This window comes from Molossus molossus, unplaced genomic scaffold, assembly GCF_014108415.1.
Source record: "Molossus molossus isolate mMolMol1 unplaced genomic scaffold, mMolMol1.p scaffold_m16_p_4, whole genome shotgun sequence".
NCBI lineage: Eukaryota > Metazoa > Chordata > Mammalia > Chiroptera > Molossidae > Molossus > Molossus molossus.
In genome coordinates this window covers 43295265-43321167 of record NW_023425377.1, presented here as the reverse complement: position 1 = coordinate 43321167, position 25903 = coordinate 43295265, and the positions used below count along the sequence as shown (strand labels likewise).

General features: G+C 36.6%; 1 protein-coding gene across 6 annotated transcripts in view; it reads right to left on the bottom strand.

Annotated features, from left to right (window-relative positions):
* Positions 1-25903, bottom strand: part of FNIP1 (folliculin interacting protein 1) — a 131386-nt gene that overhangs the window by 103696 nt on the left and 1787 nt on the right. The window contains exons 1-2 of one of the 6 annotated variants that reach the window (XM_036281950.1): positions 7428-7454; positions 4848-4912 (exon numbers count right to left, since the gene is read on the bottom strand). The exons of the other annotated variants lie outside the window; for them this stretch is intronic. Of the exons in view, the coding sequence (XP_036137843.1) occupies positions 4848-4909 (62 nt within the window). The 5' untranslated portion in view covers positions 4910-4912; positions 7428-7454. Of the gene's footprint in view, positions 1-4847; positions 4913-7427; positions 7455-25903 lie in introns of those variants that run through there. 6 annotated transcript variants of the gene reach the window in all.

Sequence of the window (25903 nt, the reverse complement as noted above, 5' to 3'; positions counted from 1 at the left end):
TTACAAAGTTTAGCCTGTGTCCTGATAGTTATATCAGTCTGGGCAAGTTGTTTTCCCTTTCTGAGGTCAGAGCCCTAGAAGACCACTTCCAACTCTGAGTTTATGAATGGTATACCCTGCCCCATGATTTTTGTCAAACCTGACCTTTTATTAGCAGTGCAATGTACAGGGTAAACTATGGTGCTATATTTCAGAAGTATAAACTTACAGAGTAAGCTTCACACTTCTAACCAAGCAATTTAATACGAAATAGTCTTAGGATGCTTAATACAAACTTAAAACTTTTAAACACATAGATTCACATAAACATACTTTATGGGAAGGAGTATAGCACAGTAATTAAGTAGTTTTAAAAGCAGGAAAACCAAGGTATAAGTCTCAGTTCTGTCATTTATTAGCTGTGCTGGTAAATACTACAACTGTTTTTTGTTTTTAAACTTTTTTTTTCTTTATTGATTTTAGAGAAAGATGAAAGAAGAGGGAGAGAGAGATAAAACATCGATGAGGGAGAACATCGACTGGCCACCACCTGCATGCCTCCCATTGGGGATTTGGCCCACAACCTGGGCATGTGCCCTGACCTGAAATCAAACCAGCGACTTCTTGGTACATGGGTTCAACACTCAACCACTGAGTCACATTACCTGGGCTGCAACTGTTAATGTAAATAATAGCTATTTCATATACTTGTAAGGGTTTAGAGGAGCTTAATATGTATGAACCATTTAGTACAATGCCTGGCATGGTGTAAATATATAATAAAAGGTGGTTATTATTAACTGATTAATTGCATTTTAAAAGGTTTAGTGCATAGCCCTGGCCGGTTTGGCTCAGCGGTTAGAGCGTCGGCCTGTGGTCCGGAGAGACCCGGGTTTGGTTCCCGCTAAGGGCATGTACTTCGGTTGCAGTTTGTCCCCGACCCTGGTTGGTCGTGCGGTGGCAGCCACTCGATGTGTCCCTTTCACATCGATGTTTCTCTCTCTCTATCTCTTCCTCTCTCTCCCTCCCACTCTATCTGTACAAAAAATGGAAAAATGTCCTCGGGTGAGGATAAAAAAAAAAAAAAATTAAAAGGTTTAGTGCATAATTAAATGCAGTTCTAGGGCAGTGCTAACTATTCCTCAAAATAACCTAGTGGTAAAAATAAGAAGCCTCAACAATTTGATTTTATAACTATCCTAAGGCACCGGAGGGATGTCAAAATAAAGATGTCCCAAAGGTAGCTAAAATGTGTGCCTGGATGTACCTCTGCTAAAAGTCGGGGAGAGAGATGTAATTTTTTAAATCAGCAGCAGAGAACTGGCAGTTTCTACCATAAAAATCGTTTTTCTTTTTTCTTTGTTTCTCTCAACTTCTAAAACTATCTTCATTTATGTAGATTTTTATCTATTTTTAGGTTGAGAAAATCTCAGCATTCTTGAGGACATGAAAAACTGAAGAAAATATGCAGATAACCTAGTCGTGTCCCTTTTTTGCTAGTAGCTGCTGATAAGTTTAACTTCTAAATTCTAAAAGAAATAGAAGCAAAGTTTCAAAGCCAACCGCTGGTATTTTATACATTTAATAATCAAACTGAAGGCCATTGTTTTGAGTGGTCTGTTAATTCACAAAATGCTTCTAAACTTATGAGAATCAAGAGGTTATATAAAAGAAAACAAACATAATTCAATCATCATATTAAAGTACTTTGAATTCCCAAACAAGAAAAATTAAAATGTTTTATAATTCACTATCAGCCTAAAGTTGGGATGTTTTCTAAAATATAAAAATTGGTTTTATTTTTTATTTATTTATTTATTTATTTATTTTTATCCTCACCCGAGGACACTTTTTCCATTTTTTGTACAGATAGAGTGGGAGGGAGAGGAAGAGAGAGAGAGAGAAACATCGATGTGAAAGGGACACATCGAGTGGCTGCCACCCGCACGACCAACCAGGGCCGGGAACAAACTGCAACCAAGGTACGTGCCCTTAGCGGGAACCGAACCCAGGTCTCTCCGGACCGCAGGCCGATGCTCTAACCACTGAGCCAAACCGGCCAGGGCTAAAAATTGGTTTTAGAGGAATCTTTGTCCTATGGATTGTTCAGAGGCAGCGTCACAAATAAGAACTATATAAGTGAATTTAGAACCACAGTGGTGATTCTACAGGTACATACAAAACAAACATTCAGAAATTTATGGCATTTTTATACACCAATGATGACGTCTCTGAAAGAGAAATAAAAAAAAAATCTCTTTTACCATTGCAACAAAAATAAGATACCTAGGAATAAAATTAACCAAGGAGGTAAAAGACCTGTACTTAGAAAACTATAGAACATTGAAAAAAGAAATAGAGGAAGACACAAACAAGTGGAAATATATTCTGTGTTTATGGGTTGGAAGAATTAACATCATTAAAATGCCCACACCACCCAAAGCAATCGACAGACTCAACATAATCCCTATTAAAACACCAAGGGCATATTTCACAGATGTAGAACAAATACTCCAAATATTTTTATGGAACAAAAAAGACCCCAAATAGATACAGCAATCTTGAGAAAAAAAACAAAGTTGGAGAGATCAAATTATACTACAAAGCTATTGTTATCAAAACAGCCTGGTACTGGCATATAGAGCAATGGAACAGAACAAAGAACTGGAAATCAACCCATACCAATATGGTCAATTAATATTTAACAAAGGAGACAAGAAAATACAATGGGGTAAAGGTTGTCTCTTCAATAAACGGTAATGAAAAAACTGGACAGGTACATGCAAAAAAAAAATAATGAAACTACCCTACCAACTTACATACACAAGAATAAACTCAAAATGGATAAAAGACTTAAATGTACATTGTGAAACCATAAAAATCCTAGAAGAAAACACAGGCAGTAAAATCTCAGACATTTCACTTAGTAGTATTTTTGCCAATCTCCTAGGGCAAGAGACACAAAGGGGAAAAAAAATAAACCAATGGGGCTACATCAAAATAAAAAGTTTCTGCACAGCAAAAGAAACCATCCTCAAAATGCAAAGGGAACCACTGTATGGGAAAACGTATTTGCCAATGATACACCAGATAAGGGGGTAATTTCCAAAAAGTATCAAGAAGTCATACAACTCCTATGCATTTTTAAAACAAAGTAAAACAGTCTTTATTTTCCAAATAGAGTAAAGGCAGCATTATTAGATGTGACATCTTCTGTTCTCCTAAAAGTGTAACATTGAATACGTCTTCAGTTGTAGATTTTTCATACAACTCCTATGCATTTTTAAAACAAAGTAAAACAGTCTTTATTTTCCAAATAGAGTAAAGGCAGCATTATTAGATGTGACATCTTCTGTTCTCCTAAAAGTGTAACATTGAATACGTCTTCAGTTGTAGATTTTTAAGAGCTCCAACTTTAAGTTCAACTTTTGAAAGTCACACATCTGATGCCTAATTTTTTTTTTTCATTTCATCGTTTTCTATTGTTTTCTGTAAGATCTTGGAAAATTCATTCACAAAGCCTCTTTGTTATTTATTATGAAGGAGTAATCAGGCCAACTAATAAAGGTCACTCCCAGTATAAAACAAAGCTATCCAGATGCATAGGTCTGCATATTGAAGGAGGTAAGCAAGTTTGGACAGGGCTAAATATCAAGAAAAGAATACACACAATTAAAATTATCTAATAATATGATTTTAATCTTGGAGCCCTAGAATATTTAGTATATATCTGAAATTCTTTAAGAAACACAGTCATCAGATTTGAGATTCTTCCCAAGATCTCTCTGCTTGAAATGAGACTAGGAAGCTTCTACAAGACAATACTGATAAATATTTCCTCAAGCTCTCTCTCAGCAACTACTGAGGATAACTAAATATCTTCTATTAATTTATAACTTATTAATAATGTTACAAAACCTTTATAAATTCATCTAAACAAATGAATGCTTTCAGATGTGCTATATACCCTGCTTCTGAAGTAAGGTACAGAAAAATGAAACGGACTCAAGCAAGTTGCCAGTTTCTCAGAAGTTCCTAGTTTCATAGAGGTAAAAATAATTATGAACAAAGAAAGACTCTAATGCATAGTTAAACTACAGTGGAACATTAGTGTTTGTTTAGTGTCCAGTTTCCAGTTCCAAACTACTATAAATAAAATATGAGACACCAAACAAATCTACGTAATACCAACTGGTACTAGAAGACAACAGGGCTCCCCCCCCCATAGCAAATAGTTATTTTATTGTACATGCTATGTTTTCAGAAGACTGAACAATCTTTGCCTAAGCTTTTAATATTAACATGTAAACATATTAATACATATTTAACTGAAGATTTTGGCAAGAATAAAATGTAAAACCCCAAACCATCTTTTATACATAAATAAAACAACAGTAAGGATAAAAAACAGTTCATTAGAATACCTATCTAATCTAGTAATTTCACATTGAATTTACCAAATACTTTAAGATAGCAGTTTGCTCTCTAGGTAAGTACAGAACTTTATGCTAGTAATTTTAATTTAGTTTTTATCATATTTAGCAAGTTGGAAAAAACTGAATTTAGTAAATGCATATAAAGTCTTTCTAGTCCCCGGCTTCTAAAACATTGTCTCTAATTCTGAGGAATCCATTACAGAATTAGAAAGCCAGACTATATAGTTGAGATACTATTTCTTACTGCTATAAAGCCAGAGAAGAGAGAGTGGTTGCCAGTAGTTAGGGGGGAGGAGAAGGGTCTGATTGCAGAGGGATAGCATGAGGGAATTCTTTGGGGCATTGAAATTATTCAGTACCAGTGGTAGAGGCTGTAATAATCTAGCCATGTGTTAGAACTGAAAATGAGTACATGTATATGCATGTTCTTACCAGTTATTCACAACAGTCAAAAAGTGAAAATAGCCCAAATGACCATCAGTGAGGGAATTCATAAACTGTGGAATATACATACAATGAAATATTATTCGACCATAAAAAGGAATGAAATACTGAAACATGCTACAATGTGGGTGAACCTTGAAAATAGTCTGCTAAGTAAAAGAAGCCAGATACTAATATATATTATATAATTCTATTTATATGAAATATTTAAAACAGATAAATCCAAAGAGACAATACAGATTGGTGGCTGCCAGGGACTAAGAGGGAAAGGAAGGAGAAGGACTTTGAAGTCATGGAAATGTTTTGAAACTAGTTATAAATAGACACATAGATAGAGGTAGTGGTTGTGTAACACTATGAATGTACTAAATGCCACTGAATTACTCACTTTAAAATGGCTAATTTTATGTCATATGAATTTCACCAAAATAAATTATACACATAATGCATACACACACACACACACACACACACACACATACATTATATGAAACTTCATACATAAACAACATGGTAATAATGATGATGGTGGTGGTGGTGATACAGTTGTAATGATATGTGCTTTTAAAAACCTAGGGCCCGGCCAGTGTGGCTCAGTGGTTGAGCGTCAACCCATGTACCAAGAGGTCATGGGTTCGATTCCTAGTCAGGGCACATGCTCAGGTTGTGGGCCCAATCCCCAGTGGGGAGCATGCAAGAGACGGCCAATCAATGTTCTCTCTCGTTGATGTTTCTATTTCTCTCTCCCTCTCCCTTACTCTCTCTCTCTGAAATCAATAAAGAAAAAAAAAAATTTTTTTTTATCCTCATCCGAGGACATTTTTCCATTTTTTACTCAGATAGAGCGGGAAGGGGAGAGAGTAAGAGAGAGAAACATCGATGTGAAAGGAACATATCGAGTGGCTGCCACCTGCACGACCGACCAGGGCCGGGGACAAACTGCAGCCAAGGTACGTGCCCTTAGCGGGAACCGAACCCGGGTCTCTGTGGACCGCAGGCTGACGCTCTAACCGCTGAGCCAAACCGGCCAGGGTGAAAAAAAAAAATTTTAATAAAAATAAATAAATAAAAAACTAGGAAAGGCATAGCATCTGCCTTTAACATGATTAACATTTAAGGAATATGGAGAATACCTGAAAAGGTTAAACATATTCATAAAAAAATACATCCCTCTGTAAAAATATAATCACAACATAAAAGGAAAAACAGATTCACATTGGACTGGCAAGTCTTGTTTGAATGACAAAGCTTAAAAACAATTTAAGTAAACCTTTGAAATCAGTTATTGACATTTGGCTTTGACAGTTGTGTCAAGTAAATGAAAACATGGCCTCATCTACAAAGCCCAGAAACTACTGTTGTTGTCAGAGAGGAAGACCTTGTCACAACTTTAGAAAAAAGCATCCCCTGATGGGTAACTAACTAACTGCTTCCCAATTGCCAGAGTTAAGCTATATAACACGAGAATCATAGGACATTAAAGGTCAGAATTCATTACTTTATTTGCTCAGCAACTAACATCTTCTGTGTCATTTACTGTGCCAGCCAGAGTACTCCAAAAAACATGAACTCAAACCCTAAACTTCAAAAATTCATAGTTTAAATTCAAGCCTGTGAAGCGAATGGAATTCTGATATAGGACCAGTAAAAACTGGTAACAACCAATTTGGAAAATAAGGTGGCAAAAATCTAATAAAGCTCAACATATACATATCATATAACTTATAAATTCAATACAAGGTACATACTCAACAGAAATGTATGCATATCTTCCCAAAAAAACTTGTACAAAAATGTTCATAGCAGCATTATTCATTACAAGCTTAAACTCTAAGTGATCCAAATATCCATCAATACAATAGCCTGGGTAAATACACTGTGGCCTGCTCACACAATGGAATAGTATACTGCAGTAGTTCTCACCCAGGGATGATTTTGCTCCTCAGGGAACATTTGGCAATGTCTGGATACAATTAAATTGCCCAACTGCAGGGAGAGGGTGCTATTGGCATATAGTGGGTAGAGGTCAGGATTCTGATAAACATCCTTCAATAAACAGGACAGCACCCCATAACAAAGAATTATCCCATTCAAAATGTCAAAGGCTGAGTTTGAGAAATCCAGACTTCCAGCAATGAAAATGAATTAGAACAGATTATATGGATAAATTCAAACATAAGGTTGAGCAAAAAAAGAAGCCAAAGAAGAATGCATAGATGTAATTCCACTTATACAAAGCTCAAAATCAGGCAAAATTAATCCCTAGTATTAGAAGACAGGATAGTGAGGGACACAAGCAATGTTTTCTTGAACTGAATACTAATTTTTTGGCACTGCTGAAGTGAATAGTTAAAATGTATGCACATTTTTCTTAAGTCTGTTAGTCTTCAATAAATATTTTATTTTTTAAAAGAACTCAGAACAAAAAGAACTTTATTGTATATAAATTTTTTAAGTAAAAATATTAAATGTTCTACCACTGCAAATCAGTTTTCACTGGTAAATATCCCTCTGAAAAATTTCTCTGTTGGAGTTTGATAATTCTAAGTCCTAGCTCCTGCCACTTACCAGTTGTATAGATCTTGAGCAAATTATATTTTTCACATTCTTTTTTTTTTATCCTTACTCACAGACACTTTCACATTTATCTTCAGATAGAGCAGGAGGGAGAGAGGAAGAAAGAGAGAGAGAGAAACATCGATGTGAGAGAGACACACTGACTGGTTGCCACCCACATGGCCCGGGTTGGGGTCGGGGACAAACTGCAACTGAGGTACGTGCCCTTAGTGGGAACCAAACCCGGGACTCTCTGGTCCACAGGCAGACGCTCTAACCGCTGAGCAAAACCAGCGAGGGCATCTTTTTTTTTTTTTTTTTTTTTTTTTTAATTATAGAAACAACAGACTTACTGTCAAGCGAATATAAACAGCAAGTTCAAAATGTGAAAAACCTCTTACAATCATCCGCTCTCAATACACGTACAAATATACATGCTAATAGAGTTAATAACACATTTATGCAATCACCATGATATTGCATAGTACCCTGCAACGTTTTTTTTTTTTTTTGGCTAATCCTTACCCAAGGATATGTTTCCCATTGAGTTTTAAAGAAAGTGGAAAGTAGGGAGGGAGGGAGAAAAACAGGGAGAGAGAAAGGGAGAAAGAGAGATAAAAAGAGAGGAGAGAGAGACACATCAATTGGTTGCCTCCCACACCCACCCAACCGGAGCTGGGGATTGAACCTGCAACCCAGGTCATGCCCTTGACCAGGAATCAAACCTGGGACACTTCAGCGCAGGAGCCGATGCTCTAACCACTGAACCACACCAGCCAGGGCTACTCTGAAACTTTTTGAACTTAATGTATCTGGAAGTCTCTACCAGGAAATAGAGTTACTGTATTCTATTTAATAGCTACACAGTATGTATTCCAATGTACACATAGGTCTGTACCTTTAAGTGAAATAATATAACAAAACCAATTTTGTGATAGGCTAATTGATGTTAACAAAAGTTAAGTTCCAAGGCATCTCATCAACATTATAATGAAATGACACTGAATAAAATAGCATTATTCAAGGACCTGCTGCTGTTCCATAATTTATTAAATCATTCTCCTAATTATGGACACAGTAACAACTTAAATAGGAAACAACTTTGAACAATGCTTCAATGAATATCAGAATATGTTTATATGATTACCTTTGTACAACTGATGCTCTCCAAAATAGCTGTAACCCGTATACACTCACAATCATAAAATAGGGCTTGCTTCACCACTATTTGCCAGACTGATAGCTTAGCAAATTACAGACATGAAATTATCTTTATCAGTATTTTTTAATTATTGAGGTTAAACGTCATTCAAAATGTTTAAAGGCCTTTTAAAAAAAATGTATTCTGTGAATGTTGTTTTATCACTTGTGGAGAAAAGTGTTTAATGACATTTTTATCTTCCTCAGATGCAAAACTGACCTAACACTTGTGACTGAGGTCTAATGAGAAAAACAGGAGATTATGGATCAGTGATGAGTATTAACTAGAGCTGTACATCAAAATCATGTTGGAAATCTCAAAAAAACAAAAACAAATCATTGCCCTAAAACCTACCCTAGAGGATAGAGAATTAATTACAGAAAGGACAACCTGAAGAATTTTTAAAGAGGCCCACAGTTCATTCTGATGCACACACCAGGTTGAAAACCACCGGCAAATCAGAAAAGAAAAGCCATCCCCTGTCCCACCGGTGTGGCTCAGTGGTTGAGCATCAACCCATGCACCAAGAGGTCACCGGCTCAATTCCCCATCAGGACACATGCCCAGGTTGTAAGCCCGATCCCCCATGGGGGGCATGTAGGAGGCGGCCAATCGATGTTCTTTCTCATTGATGTTTCTCTCTCTCTCCTTCTCACTTCCTCTCTCTAAAATCAATGAAGGAAAAAAATTAAATTAAAAAAAAAAGCTATCTCCTTTCTCACATATTACCAAGTATTTGTTCTTTTTTTAGATATATGCAGAATTTCTGCCACTAGATTCTAAATTTCTTGGGGTTGAAGATTCTACTAAAAGCAGTCTTCTATTGTTTTTCATCCCCTAAACTGCTTCGACTAGCTGAATAAAAATATTTTCACTTTTTAAGTGCAGCTAAGGCTCAGTCCAGAGCAAACATTCTTATATACTAAACATATTATGTACAGGGCAATGTGCTTAGGCTTTTAGAATAAAATCTTGATTTCTCTTTCAACATTTCAAAAACAGAAAGAATCTTATTCAAGAATATGATGGATGGCCTTTATTACTGTTCTTTAGAAAATCCCCTCTGAACTAGAATGTATGAATATGAGAGATATATTAACACATTCTAATTAAACAAACAAAAAAAGCAAAAGATAACATCTCAACAAATGGATAAACTAGACATTCATATGGAAAAAAATATGTTCAACTCCATCTCACTGCATATATACAAATTAATTCAAAATGAGTCATAGACCTAAATAAAAAAGCTCAAAAATGATAAAAAAAAAAAAATCTCTAAAAGGAAACAGGAGGCCCTGGCAGGTTTTGCTCAGCAGAGCGTCGGCCCACAGACCAATGAGTCTCGGGTTCGATTCCAGTCAAGGGCACGTACCTCGGTTGCAGTTGGTCCCTGACCCTGGTCAGGTCGTGCGAGAGGCAACCATTCAATGTGGCTCTATCTATCACATTGATGTTTCTCTCTGTCTCTCTCTCTCTCCCTCCCTCTCACTTTGATGATAAATGGAAAAATAGCCTCAGGTGAGGAATAAAAAAAATCAAAAAGAAAACAGGAGAAATCTTGATCTTAGGACAAAAATTTCTTAACATACACACACTGTAAAATTTAAAAAATAAACTAGACTTCATCAAATTTAAGACTTCTGATCTTTGAAAGACACAAATTGAAAAAATAAAGGCAAATAAGACTGGAGAAAATTAGCAATATGTATTATCTAACAAAGAACTTTTATCTAAAATATATAAAAAGCCCTGACCAGAGTGGCTCAGTTGGTTGAAGCATCATCCTGTACATCAAAAGATGGTGGGTTTGACTCACAGTCAGGGCACATACCCAGGTTGTGGGTTCAATCCCCATTCTGGGCAGGTACAGGAGGCAACTAATCAATGTTTCCTTCTCACATCACTGTTTCTCTGTCATGCATGTGTGCACGCATGCTGTCTCTCTCTCTTTCCCTTCTTCTAAAATTATTTATATAATTATTTTTATATAGAAATTATTTATAATTATATGTAAATAATTATTTATATATAAAATTATATATACATACATATATAAAGTCTTGCAACTCACAATAAGAAAGTAATCCAATTTTTAAACTGCAAAATATTTGGGCACATTACAAAAGAAGATATATGAATAACCAATAAGTAAAAAAACATGCTCAACAACACTAGGCATGAGGGAAAGTTAAATTAAACTACAATAAAATGTCACTATACACCCAGTGAATTGCTAAAATTTTAAAAATTGATACCAAGTGTTGGTGATAACTGGAATTATACATTGCCAGTGAGAAAGTATAATGGTGCAAACATCTTGGAAAACAGTTTGGCAGAGTCTTATAAAGTTAAACATATACTTGCTTACAGCCCAGCAATTCCACTTAAGTATTTTACCCAACAGAAATAAAAATATGTTGAAAAAAAGACTTATACATGACTGTTCATAACAGCTTTATATATAATATCCCCCGAAATAATCCAAATATTTATCAACTGATGTACGGATAAACAAATTTTAGTTTATCAATATGATGGAACACTGGTGTTCCATAAAAAGCAATCAGCTACTGAAACCATCAGAAACATGGGTGAATCTCAAAAACATTCTGCTAAGGGAAATAAACGTTTACATTAACTTTAGGCAAAATTAATCTACTGCCGCCCTGGCCGGTTTGGCTCCTTGGTTAGAGCATCGGCCTGTGGTCCAGAGAGACCCGGGTTCGGTTCCCGCTAAGAGCGCGTACCTCAGTTGCAGTTTGTCCCCAACCCTAGTTGGGTTGTGCGGGTAGCAACCACTTAATGTGTCCCTTTCACATTGATGTTTCTCTCTCTCCCTCCCACTCTATCTGAACAAAAAATGGAAAAATGTCCTCGGGTGAGGATTTAAAAAAAAAAAATTAATCCACTGCCCTGGCCAGCTGAGCTCAGTGAGTAGAGTGTTGGCCTGCAGACCAAGGAGTCGAGGGTTCGATTCCAGTCAAGGGCATATATATCAGTTGCAGTTCCGTTCCCGGCCCTGGTCAGGGTTGTACAGGAGGTAACCAATCGTTGTGTCTCTCTCACATCAATGTTTCTCTCTCTCTCTCTCTCCCTCCCTCCCTCCCTCCTTTCCTCCCACTCTATCTGAACATAAATAGAAAAATATCCTCAGGTGCAGATAAAAAAAAAAAAAATTAATCTACAGTGACAAAAATTAGGTAAAATTAATCTAGTGACAAAAAGGAGATCAGAAATTGTCTGGGGGGAGGTCAAGGGAAGTAGGGGCTGGTTACTGGCTACAAAGGGGATACAAGGGAACTTTCGGGGTGATTCAAATTTCTGTATCTTGATTGTAGTGGTCGTTACACAGGTGCATACATTCGTTAAAACTCACAGACTATATTGTTTTAAAATGAACCCAGGATTTCTATTAATCAGATATGGTAAGACACAGACATGAATATGACTATCAAGAAGGAAGGAGTTTATACTCACAGTTCCCTAGAAACAGGAGGCAAGCCACACTACACCAGGCCAAAAGGAAGAGTAGGTCAGGAGTTAGACAAAATGAGAGAGAAATGTATCAATCAAGTATGCTTCTCATAGGAAAGAATGGTCAAGGGAGGATAAACAAGTTAAGTAGGTTTAGAATTGGCTAGTTTGAATAATTTCAGTGGTCTTCACAGTATAAGAATTACCCCCCTTCTCAGGTACCTGGCCCTGGAGTGATTAGAGCAGGGGAATAGTTGCCTAGGAGTGTTAGAGGCTCAATAAAGGAGGTAGTTGAGGGGTAGACTCGGGAATGATCAGTTTGCATATGAAGAGTATGCTCCTCCAAGGAGATTCCATCCTTTGCTTTCTCTAGTCATTAGCTGGGAGGGGTCAAGTTTTCAGGATTAAGGCCCCAAACAGCAAAACACCAAAAAATAAAAGGCATGATTAATCCATATATAATTAAAAGGGTACATGTAACTAAATATATATTTAAATATAGCTGATTTAAAAAGAAAAAATAATTTTAAGAATAAATATAACATCAAAGTGGCTATTTCACTAAAAATGTCAGAACCAAAAACATTTACTTAGTTTAAGGAGAACAAGAACTGCCCTGGCTGGTTTGTTTAAGCGGTTAGACTGTCGACCCAGAGAACAATGAGTCACAGGTTCAATTCAGGGCAAGGGCACATACGTACCTGTACCTAGGTTGTGGTCCAATCCCCCACCTTGGTGGCGGGAGGTCACATGGAAGGTAACCAATATATGTGTCTCTCTCACATTAATGTTTCTTTGTCTTTCTCTCTCCCTCCCTCCCTATCTGAAAATCAACTGAAAAATATCCTCGTGCCTGGGCTGGTGTGGTTCTGTGGTTGAATGTCAATCCATGCACCAAGAGGTCACCAGTTTGATTCCTGGTCAGGGCACATGCCCAGGTTGTAGGCCCAGTCTCCAGTGGGGGCCATGCAGGAGGCAGCCAGTCAATGTTCTCTCTCATCGATGTTTCTATCTCTCTCTCCTTCTCCCTTCCTCTCTCTCTAAAATCAATAAAGAGAAGAAAAGAAAAATATCCTCACATGAGGATTTAAAAAAAGAAGAAAAAGAACAAAAAAAAAAACACCCTAATTTTCCATAATGGTAGCATGACTTAAATGTAGAATTACTCTAGAATATGGATTGTATCAATTAAATAACTCAAAAGTAGCTGTAGTAGGGGGGTTGAGAGATGGATGAAAGGCAGGAAGGGATTAAGATGTACAAATTGCCAGTTACAAAAACACCACGGCAATGTAAAGTAAGGCATAGGAAATATAGTCAATAATATTATAGTAACTGTGCATGGTGTCGATTGGGTACTAGACTTATTGGGTTGATCACTTCATAAATTATATAAATGTATAATCACTATGTTGTATACCTGAAACTAAAATAATATTGTATGTCAACTGTAATTGGAAAAAAAAATTTTTAATGTAGCTGTAGAGATGTGATCAAGTAGGGTTTTTCCTTCTAGTTGGTTGTTTTTTTTTAAGATGTATAGTATTACCACTGGGCCCTATCTTTCCTCATCATTTTATTTTCTTGTCTAGTGATTCTCAAGCCCAGTTGCATATTAGAATCTGATCAAAATTTGTCTGAAGGAAGGTTGGACATCAGAATTTTTTTAAAAGCTTCCTTGATAGTTTTAATGCATAAAATTGAGAATTACTTTTCTAGTGTATATCATATTTAATTAAAATAGCATTTGAATACAAGATATCTTTATGCCAGCATATCAAGGCACAGTATAGAAAACATTATAATATAAACATTTATACTGGAAAACTACTGATACAGTATTATATTACTTTATGTACTTTCTCTGCATTTTCAAGGCACAATGGCTCATATAAGTCCAATATAAAGGTAAAACAAAACAAAGCAAAAAAACTATAGGCCATAAAATTAGAAACTAAATTTCTACTTCTTACAAAAGTAGAAAAGTAAATATAATTCAAAGCATAAATGATCAGCTCTTAGACAATCTGAAAAAAATGTTCTGCTTAAATCATTAACACAACCACTAAACTGATCTATGATTCTAAAAATAATGACTCTCCCTCATATTCTGCAGCCTCCACATTAGAGCCCAAAAATTATTCCAGATCTTATTAACATTTTTTAATACATCTCCTGGTCACACAAGCAAGAGTTTCTCCACTAGAATACATACAAGGGAATGAATGTATATTAGTCAGGATAGGCTGGATATGCTATGGAGAAGAGAAAGAAGAGAAGAGGAGAGAAAAGAGAGAGAAGGGAAGGCAAGAAAGGGGAGGGGAGAGGAGAAGGGAAAAGGAGAAAAAGAGAAGGAAAGCTAAGCAACTCCAAGAAACCTTAAACTGCATTTGACAGTATTATAGATAGTAATAATATTGGTAGTGTTGTTTTTTTTTTTATCCTCACCCGAGGACACTTTTCCATTTTTTTCCCCTCAGATGGGGGGGGGGACATCGACATGAAAGGGACACATCGAGGGCCGGCAACAAACTGCAACAAACTGCAACCGAGGTACATGCCCTTAGAGGGAACCAAACCTGGGTCTCTCAGGACCGCAGGCTGACGCTCTAACCACTGAGCCAAACCGGCCAGGGCGGTAGTGTTATTTTAAAACTAATATATATGTTGTAAAATTAACCAATTAAATAATTATAATAATATTGTTAGAAAACAGGATTTTCCGCATAAGGGATGAATATATAAAATCAAAAAAGTTAAAACACTATAAATTTTAATATTGAATTGTAAATAGTATTAACATTTATTTTTTAAAAGAAGAAAAGTCAGTCATATACCTTAGTTTTGTCCTCTGAAATGACCTAGAAATAATGACAACCTCTGGCAATGAAGACCACTAAAACACAGAGAGGTCACTACCATTCCTACCAAAAGGAACTGTGATCATTGTGGAAAATGGCTGATTCTAGGCATGGATCATAATATGCCTGGAATAGCATATTGTCATGCCAGAAACACTACTAAAGTAATGTCAAAAAAACTCAGGAGCCAATCTGAAAGGGCTCCCACTGGCCAAAGAAGGTTCAACAAAAAATATAATGGCTTCAATGGACTGAATCAAATATTTAAAAAGCAACAACCCAGCTGGTGTGCTTTAGTGGTTGAGCAACTATCCATGCACCAAGAGGTCGCTAGTTCCATTCCAGGTCAGGGCACATGCCCAGGTTGTGGGCCTGATCCCCAGTGGGTGGTATGCCCGAGGAAGCCAATCGATGTTCTCTCTCATCGATGTTTCTATTTATCTCTCCCTCTTACTTCCTCTCTCTCTGAAATTAATAATAAAAGAAAAAATTTTTAAAAGCAACAACAAAAATAAACATCAAACAAAAACACCTCATTAGTCATCTACGAAGGTTGCTACAACACTTTGAATATTGGTAAACAAAACATTTATACTTGCTTTCCTATACATACTAATTTCAGAAAAAATGGTAATAAATCATTTTCAATCCCTAACGAAATAATACAGTGGTTGAGTACTAAACAGAAATTTGTAGCAAATACAAATTTTGGGGGTAAAGCCCAGCAATCTACATTTTTACTGGCCCTCCAGGTGATCAGTAATCATCATCAATAGATGCTAAAACTATTAGATGAAAGGTTGATGGACAACTTTAAACTGGAGGGATCAGGCTAATACCACTTGAACCCACTAATCAATCTTACCACCACTAAAAGTGGGAACACCAGAGAATATGCGCTTCCTAGTAAAATGCAATAAGAAGTGTACAACACACCTATGAAGCAGTCTTAGGAAACACCACCACCAACAGACACACAAACAAACCTGGCCCTGTATCCAATAAAGTCTCTAGATCGGACTCCCAGTTTAAAGAAAATAAGGTGGAGGGAGGAACAAGATCAAGGACACAGTGAGGAAGAAATCAGATCCAAATCCAAAATATGGAACATTCAACAGACAAGTGAATATGTGAACCTTATTAGGATCCTGCTTCAAATTTCCAACTCTAAAAAGATGTTTCTGAGACAGTTATGGAAAACTAAATATTAAAGAGTCAGTTAATGTTAAATATTAAAGAGTCAGTTTTCATTCTTAGAGATAATAGTAATCTTTTAGAGATTCATATTCAAGTATTCACAGTGAAATGACAGGATGTTTACCATTTGATTCAAATATTCCAACAACAAAAATAATAGTATCAATATTTATAATAAGCTGGGGGGCCCTGGCCAGTGTGGTTCAGTGGTTAGGGCGTCAGCCCCACCAAAGGGTCTTGGGTTCGATTCCCAGTCAAGGGCACATATCTGGGTTGCAGGTTCAATCTCCAGCCCTGGTTGGGGCGCGTGTGGGAGGCAACCAACCAATGTGTGTCTCTCACATTGATGTTTCTTGCTCTCTCTTTCCCTCCCTCCTTAATTCTCCCTCCCTCCCTCTGTCTCTCCAAAAGTCAATGGAAAAAATATCCTCAGGTCAGGATTTAAAAAAAAATAAAAAGCGAATTAATAACAAAAAAAAATAACTTGTTAATTATAAGCAATTCTTGGTTAAAAATATTTTTTAATGAACAGGGTGTTCATTTTCACACATGACACATGGACCAGAAATTTTGTCCCTTAAATCAGAAGACCATTAAATCAAGGTCCACAAAATCAAGGGTTTACTGTATTCAAAGAAACAGCAAAATAATTGAAAAAGCGGTTGCCTCTAAGATCGGAAGGGTCTCACTGTAAGTTAATTCCCACCATAGTGTTATTGGGCTGCGGCAAAAAACTCAACATGCTAAATTTAGAGTCAGATTGTCACAGTGATAAGCCTGTCTAGTAAGTCAGGTGTTTCAAGGGCCCTGGACCATTTATATCATAGCTGGTATGTTAACCTGAGGATCTGCTATCTAATGCTTAATCTATGTTCAGGTATTTTTTGGTAAAAATTTAAAATATTTAAATTATTCACAAATAATTTCTATTACATTTCTGCATCCTATAAAGGTATAGCATATATGTTTTATATTGCAAAGTAACTAGGAATTAATAAAAATTAATACAAAAATACAAAATCTCTATTTGTGAAAGTCATATCACACCTCCATTTTATTCACCTTCTTACAAACTTCATACTGTAGTTTCTGTATATATATGTAAACCTTTAAAAATCATATAACAGCCCTGGCCAGTTTGGCTCAGAGGTTAGAGAGTCAGCCCGAGGACCAAACAGTCACGGGTTCGATTCTAGTTAAGGGCACATACCTAGGTTGCAGTTTGGCCCTGGCCCCCTGGTCAGGGTTGTGCGGGAGGCAACCAATCGATATGTCTCTCTCACATTGATGTTTCTTTCTCTCTCTCCTCTCCCCCCCCCCCCACTCTATCTGAAGATTGATAAATATCCTCAGGCGAAGATTTAAAAAAAGAAAACGATATAACAGACCACAACAAGGTGGGAAGAAGCAGGCCCAAAAACTGCAAAGAGCCTGCCAATTGCATCCTACAAATGAGATCATATCTGGGTAAACTGAAATGACTCATTCCACATGCTCTTTAAATCAACTCCGCCACTCTAAACATTAGGATTGGACTAGGAAGAACTGAAAGTATATGACAGTGGTAAACCACCTCTGGGGTGACTTGGAATAAAATGCTATTGTATCAAGGGATACTCTATATTGGGCAGTGTAAGTACAAGGAGACAGGTTAAGTTGTTATTCCAGTTCCCCATAAGGTCTGCTTAACAATCTTACAGGGTCTAAGGGCCCAGAATGCTCAAATGGAAAAAGAATCCCATGGTACTCCATAACCTCTTGTATTCTTGAAATAAACTCTCACTGCCAAAAAGAGTACATTAGTTCATTTATTCGTTCTTTTATCTATTCAGCAAATACTGACTATGTCAGGGAAGATATCTGTGTGCATACACACATGCACACACAAATTCTGAATGTAGTAAGCAATGAAGAAGGGAAATTATGAGGTGTTACAAGGAATACAAATGGAGGTTCTAACTTATTTCTGGAAAATCAAACCATCCTTGGCATCTAAAAATAAAAATAACAATGAAATGTTCCTTTAAATTGGTAAACACTGGTGTCAAATGAAAATTTGCTTAAATTACTAAATAAATAATTACTTTAGGCAAATAACCCAAAACAGAAACACCTTTGTTACACGATTTAAAATGTTTTTAATTCAGTTACTATTTTTATTCATTTGTTCATCAAATATTTATTGAATGACTTCTGTGAACCAAGCACCAGGAACATAGCACTGAACAAGTTAGACAAAGACTGTGCCCTTACGGAACTTACAATCTAGTGAAGGATACAGATGCATAAACAAGCAACTACAACACAGGAAAATACCTGCCATGATGGAGAAATACAGGGAAACCATGAGTTCTATTGCGACTTTAAAGAAAGATGTGTTGTAGACATATTATTCCAAGTAGTGTGCAAACACGAGCCAGATTATTCTCAGGAGATATTAGTCTGATTCAGAATCCACAGCTGGAGGAAAAATTAGAAGACTAACAAGGATAAACTGAGCGGTAAGAGGGTTTGAGAAGGAATATTAACATTTGAGTGTCTCCTATGCCATTTAATCCTCAAAACGACTCTAGCTCTGGCCAGCATGACTCATTTGGTTGGAGTGGAACCAAAGTGTTGCAGGTTCGATTCCCAGTCAGAGCACATACCCAGGCTGTGGGTTCGATTCCAGGTTGAGGCGTGTCTGGGAGACAACTGATTGATGTTTCTATCGCATATCAATGTTTCTCTCTCTCTCTCAAATCAATGAAAACATTTCCCCAGGTGAGAATTTAAGAACAAAACAAAATAAAACACAACTCTAAGATGAGACTGTATCTCCAGCATTCACTTCCACACTCAGACATGCACACATACACTCAACCTTTAATGACATGATACTGCTTCCCAAAATTATATATACAGAAACAAGGCAGGGATCTGAACTCTAGGCCATCACACCAAGCTACAACTCTAGAAAAGAATGACATGCTTAGTTGAGGAGTTCGGACTTAGTTAAAAAAAAAAAGACTTTGGAACTCAAATGTCAGTTTACATCTTAATTTCATTATTGTGGGATCTGAAGCAAGGTTCGTAACTTCTCTGTGCCTCTACTACCTCATTTATAAAATGGGGATAATCAAACCTACTTTATTAAGCTTTTGTGAGAAGTAAATGAATTAACACATGTAAAGCACTTAACATAGTGCTTGGCACAAAGCAATCCCCTATTAAGCAATAGGGAGTCAATAGAGATTTCTAAGTGATTTGATCAGAATTATGGTTTAGGAAAATCAATTAGTGGAATGAAGTAGAAGGAAATACACAAGAAGTAGAAAAGTTATGGCAAATTTTTATGAAAAACATTAAAGGCCTAAATGAAATGATGACAGCAAAAAATGGAAAACACCTAAGATATTACAGAATTTGAATCAAAAGTATTTAACAAAGACAAATGCGGCAATCAGAGAGAGGAGTAAAAGATGATTCTCTGATTTTTCAACTTGATAGACTAAGAATATAGTGGTGCCAAGAACAGGAACAGAGGACCATGTGAGAGTGGTTTCAGGCTCTTTTAAATAAAGAAGGTTCTGTTATATTTTATATAGGGAGCCTTTTTAAAACAAGTCTTTCCTAAAAGATAATTTAAACTCATCAGGATTTAAGACAATGATTATTATATTAGTAAGAAATGAGGTCCAAGTTTTATAAACTGACTACTGAAGCTGTATTTTTTACTAACCTATTTTCTTTCAATAAACGTTGTTCTAAAAAATTTAACAGCACTACTAAGAGATAGAAAAGCAAATCAAGTTAGCAATAAAATATTTGCATTTCTTACTGCAAAATTAGACTCTTAAAAATCTTGATACCACAGCCCTGGCCGGTTTGGCTCAGCAGTTAGAGCGTCCACCTGCGGTCCTGAGAGACCCGGGTTCGGTTCCCGCTAAGGGCATGTACCTCGGTTGCAGTTTGTCCCCGGCCCTGGTTGGTCGTGCGGGTGGCAGCCACTCGATGTGTCCCTTTCACATCGATGTTTCCCTCTCTCTCTCTTCCTCTCTCTCCCTCCCACTCTGTCTGTACAAAAAATGGAAAAATATCCTCGGATGAGGATTAAAAAAAAAAAAAAAAATCTTGATACCACAGATCATTGACATGTATTTATAATTCTCAACTTTCCACTTTAATAAGATATGATCACACAGGATTCTCTGTAAATAATATTATAACCATTATTCCTAATATAAGATTAAAAGGTGCAATTTATGGAGGGGTAATATTATTTTAAAAATAATAAAAATCCTTGTGAATGCAGCAAATCTTTATAAAAATCACACTGAAACAAAACTTCTGAAATGATCCTTACAGATATTGACAATATTAAGAACCTAGCTTTTAAGAACTTCTAAAGCTCAAAACGTGAGATAAAATCACAACACTGAAAATGAAAAAATAACTCAGCACTACAGATTGTTTCTCCTACAGAAACAGAATGCTTTAGAAGTGAATCCATTTCCTTACCTCTCACTTTTCCCCTCAAACATGCCTCCTCAAAACACACACACACACACACACACACACACACATAAACATTAACATGACCCATTATCTCCAGCTGGACAGATCCAATAGGCACTTTTCTGTTTCTCATCTCATAAGAGCTGTAAGCAATCAGCATACAAAATAGTTCATCATTCCATCATTTTAAAACAGTTCCCTTTCTGAGCTTTCCTACCACCACACACTCTTGGCTCTCCTCTTATCTCTCTTGGCCATTCCTTCTTTGTAGACTTTCTTCTCCTACATCTCTACATTTTTTTATTTCTCAGGGCAAAGCCCTGGTTCATTCCAATTCTCTATCCACTGGCAATTAAAACTAGACCAAATGTCCAAAACAGAACTTTTGATTCTCTCCCTCTACCCACAAAATTGCATATATTTATTCTACTGATATTTACTAAGCATATACTTAGGCATTGTGCTGTATACCAGCACAACACTATGAGCTCACGGGAGACAGATAACTTGTAAAGAGGGCTATGAAGGATATGAACAGTATGTTCTGATAGAAAACAGGGAAGAGGGCTGCTACTTTTGATAGGGTGTCCAAGATAGGCCTCCACAATATTATATTTTCCCTCAGAAAATGGTGTCCATCTAACTGCTCCAACCAAAAACCTAGGTATCTGTTCCCCACAAACAATCCATCAGGTGGCTCTACAGGGTTCTAATACACCTTAAAGTTGAAGGGAGCTCTCAAGCAAAGACGAGAGGTGTGGACAGGCAATAACAACTGTGATAAATGTCACAGAAGGAAATGCAATAAGCTATAGAAGAAATTACAGTGAAATCTAACTTGGTCTGGGAGAAATCAGAAAAGGCTTCCTGGAGGAAGGATAATTAGAATAAGTGCAGATGACCACAACAAAAAGCTAAATGAAAAGGTACAGAAGACTATACCAAGAACAAGAAACAGCACAGCATGGCACATCCTAGAATCTAAAACAAGTCCAAGGTAATAAAATCAAAGGGAAGAGAGAGAGGAATGAAGGCCTAAAGCGAGAAGTTATCAAAGAATACTAAGATCATGTCAAGAGGGCACATAAGTTCATTTAAAAAGTCTTCCAATAGCCAAATATGGGACAATTTGATTATAATGGATTAATATATTAAAATCCAGGAACTCATGATGATAATAAAATAATTAAAATGAAAACCTTCACTGAACAACTCATTATAAAATATTCTGATAAAACAATAAAGGGAAACAATCACACTTTTATGCTGCCTCTCCTGTAGCAAAGAGTAACCAAATAGGTAGCAAGGAAAAATTCTTCCAGAAAATAAATACAGAAAGAATTAAAGATACAGGATATCACCATGTTGCAACCCCTAACAAGATAATGAATTCAGACAATAATCAACAAATGATGGTAAAACCATTATTGAAAGGAGAATTTTATAATGAAGAATAAGGCTGATGATACCACCTGAAATCACTAATTAATCTTAGCATCATTAAAAGTGGAACAATCAGACGTTATGTAACTCAGACGGATAGAAGTACACCTCATTATCTATGGAATATTTTTATGTAAAAAAACTGAACTTGAATTGAATAAAGTTTCTAACTACCCAGCTGCAGGAAATAGCGAACAGGTTATAACAGTGGCTCTCAAACTTAAGCATCAGAATCACCTGGAGGAAACTTATTAAAACATAGTTCACTGGGAACCAGTGAATTAAAGGAAACTATAAAGAAGCAAACAGCCAAATAGAGAATGTGGGAAATTTTACAGGATAAATAACTCAGTTTCAACAACAAGTCACATTTAAAGAGGGCAAGAATAAAAATTATTTAAGCAACATAACTGCAAATGCAATACGCAGACTCTTAAGATTCAGACTCAAACAAACATATAATAAGACATTTTGAGACAACAGAGAACATTTGAATATAGACTAAGAAAAGGTAATATTTAAAATGTCTGTTAAGCCCTGGCCGGTTTGGCTCAACGGTTAGAGCATCGGCCTGCAGTCCGGAGAGACCCGGGTTCGGTTCCCGCTAAGGGCATGTACCTCGGTTGCAGTTTGTCCCCGGCCCTGGTTGGTCGTGCGGGTGGCAGCCACTCGATGTATCCCTTTCACATCGATGTTTCTCTCTCTCTCTTCCTCTCTCTCCCTCCCACTCTGTCTGTGCAAAAAATGGGGAAAAAAATGTCCTCGGGTGAGGATAAAATAAATAAATAAATAAATAAATAAAATGTCTGTTAATTCTGTCAAGTATAATAATAGAATAATGTCTATGTTTTTTAAAAATAATTTTATGGCACGGCTGGTGTGGCTCAGTGGTTGAGCAATGATCCATGGACCAAGAGGTCACTGGTTTGAATCCTGGTCAGGGCACATGCCCAGGTTGTGGGCCAAATCCCCAGTGGGGGGCATGCTGGAGGTAGCCAGTCGATGTTCTCTCTCATCGATGTCTCTCTCTCTCTCTTCCTCTCTCTCCCCCTTCCTCTCTCCCTAAAATCAATAAAGTAAAAACAATTAAAAAATGATTTTATGGAATTTTTTTTTTAAGTCAGAACTAGAGACTTTGCAAAAGCCACACACCACCATATAGAACCACTTTAAGGAGTCTGAGCCTAAACTGAATGGTTTTACGCCTAAACGTGACATTAGCATAGTAACAACTTCTGGTCCCTAAAGCACTGCATTAAGTACTTAATATAATTTGTCTCTCTAAATTCTTAAAATAACTGAAATTAAGATACTAAATTCTATACCATTTTGCCTGCTGATCATGCTCAGAATTTACACTTTTTTAAGGATAAAGTATTGAGAATAGTTTGGAGAAAGGCAAGAGAGATGGCAAAAGACCAATTAAGTTGTTGCAACAGGTTAAGAATTCCTGCTACACACAATATGAGCCAATGTTCATGCATACAGAAATAAATAGAATGTTTTATAGAATAAAACATGAATTATGCCCTACAGACATTTAACTATGAAACAACCTTCTTCACCTGATTAAACTTTTTTCCAACAATTTTACTTTTAAAGTAATCATTTTATATGTGCTGCAGTCACTGGGCTTAATTCTTACTTCCACTGGAAAGCAGCCTGATGGAGAAAACATAAAGCACTATCTTCTAAAATGCACCTTCTTTCCCAAATTCTTTAAGGCATAAAACAAACTACTGTTTTAATTCTATAAATGACTGAAGTAATATCCTCCCTGTGATACCATTCATACTCATCTCCAGCTCAAGAAGCTTAGATAAAACAAGCACAAAGAAATCTTAAGAGCAAAGGCTGAAGGGAATGAGATGATCGCTAACCATCTTTTCCAATGGGGTAACCATGAAAGACAATATTAAATAGCTCCTAAGGCTTCTTGATCAAAAGTCTCTCCTATCAGAGTCCTATTGCAGCTTATCACCACTGGGCCTTGTACTACTATATTACTTACTCTAGAAACTGACTCTTAAAGGCTGAGCTATAGCTAGTTGCAAATGGTTAATTGTGTCCAAGCCTGACTTAAAAACTTGAGCTGACTAAAACAAACCCCAAAAAAAGATTCTAGAAAGGAAAGCATGGTACACTGGAATGACCACTAAATTTTAGTCTACTCAAAAACCTGAGTTACATAAAAAGATGCTAAACGTCATTTGTTATTTGGAAACAAAATTAAAACTACAAGATTCACTACACTCTCTAGAATGGCTATAATAAAAAAAGACTCAAAAATGGATAATATAATAAATTTTGTTAGATGATTTATACAACACACACAAAAATTAACTGCAAAATAGACTAACAATATCAGATATTGGAGAGGATGTGCAGCAACTGTAACCTTCACATGCTACTGGTGAAAATACAAAATGATACAGTACAACTTTAGAAAAGTCTGGCAAAAAAAAATTTTAATCCTCATCCAAGGATATGTGCCCTGACCAGAATTTGAACTCGCAACCACTTTGGTGTATAGAACAATGCTCTAACCAACTGCCCACAGGGACCAGGCAACTGAATATTTATTTATTTATTTATTTATTTATTTATTTATCCTCACCCAAGGACATTTTTCGATATTTTGTTCAGATAGAGCAGGAGGGAGGGAGGGAGAGAGAGGAAGACAGAGAGAGAGAGAAACATCGACGTGAAGGGACACATCGAGTGGCTGCCACCTGCACGACCAACCAGGGCCAGGGACAAACTGCAACGGAGGTACGTGCCCTTAGCGGGAACCGAACCCGGGTCTCTCTGTACCACAGGCCGACGCTCCAACCACTGAGCCAAACCAGCCAGGGCTGAATTTTTTTTTTAAGTTACGCATATGATGCAGGAGTCCCATTCCTAGGTATCCACCCAAGAGAATTGAAAACATATGTCCACATAAAGATTTGTACACAAATGTTCACATCAGCATTGTTCTTTATAGCCTAAATCTGGAAACAACCCAAATGTCTGCCAAATGGTGAGTAAATAAATTGTGGTATACCCATTCAATGGACTACTACTCAGCAATAAAATGCAAGGAACTACTGATAAATGCAACAACATGGATGAATCTCAGAATCATCACTTTGAATTAAAATAATCCAGACACGAGACTATTACCAGTATGATTACATTCATATGAAATTCTAGAAAAGTCAAAATTACTGTAATTAGACAAAAAGCAGATCAGTGACTGCCCTAGGTGAAAATGAGTTAAGGACTTACTGAAAGGGGCAAGAGGGAATTTTTGGGGTGAAGCAAGTGTTCCAAAACTTCATTGGGGTGGTGGGTACATAACTGTATACATTTAACAAATCATAATGTACTTGAAATGGCTCAGCTTAATTGTATGTAAATTATAACTCAATAAAGTTGTTTTTGTTTTCATTTATTTATTTTTAAATCCTCACCGGAAGATAGACAGAGAGAGAGAGACATCGATTGGTTGCCTCCCACACAACCCTGACCAGGGCTGAGGACCAAACCGTTAACAAGGTACATGCCCTTGACTGGAATCGAACCTGCAACTCTCAGGTCTGTTTGCCAATGCTCTAACTGCTAAGCCAAACCTGCCAGAGTTCAATGAAGTTGTTTTTAAAAAGATGTGGGTTAATTAGATCTACAGGTTACAAGCTGTGCGACATTAACCAGTTTTCATTTTCTCACATATACACTCATACACATTTTATTTTCAAAGCAATCACTTCTTTATTGTACTGTACTGGGCTTAAATATAATTCTTACTTCTACTTGAAAAAGGATCATGT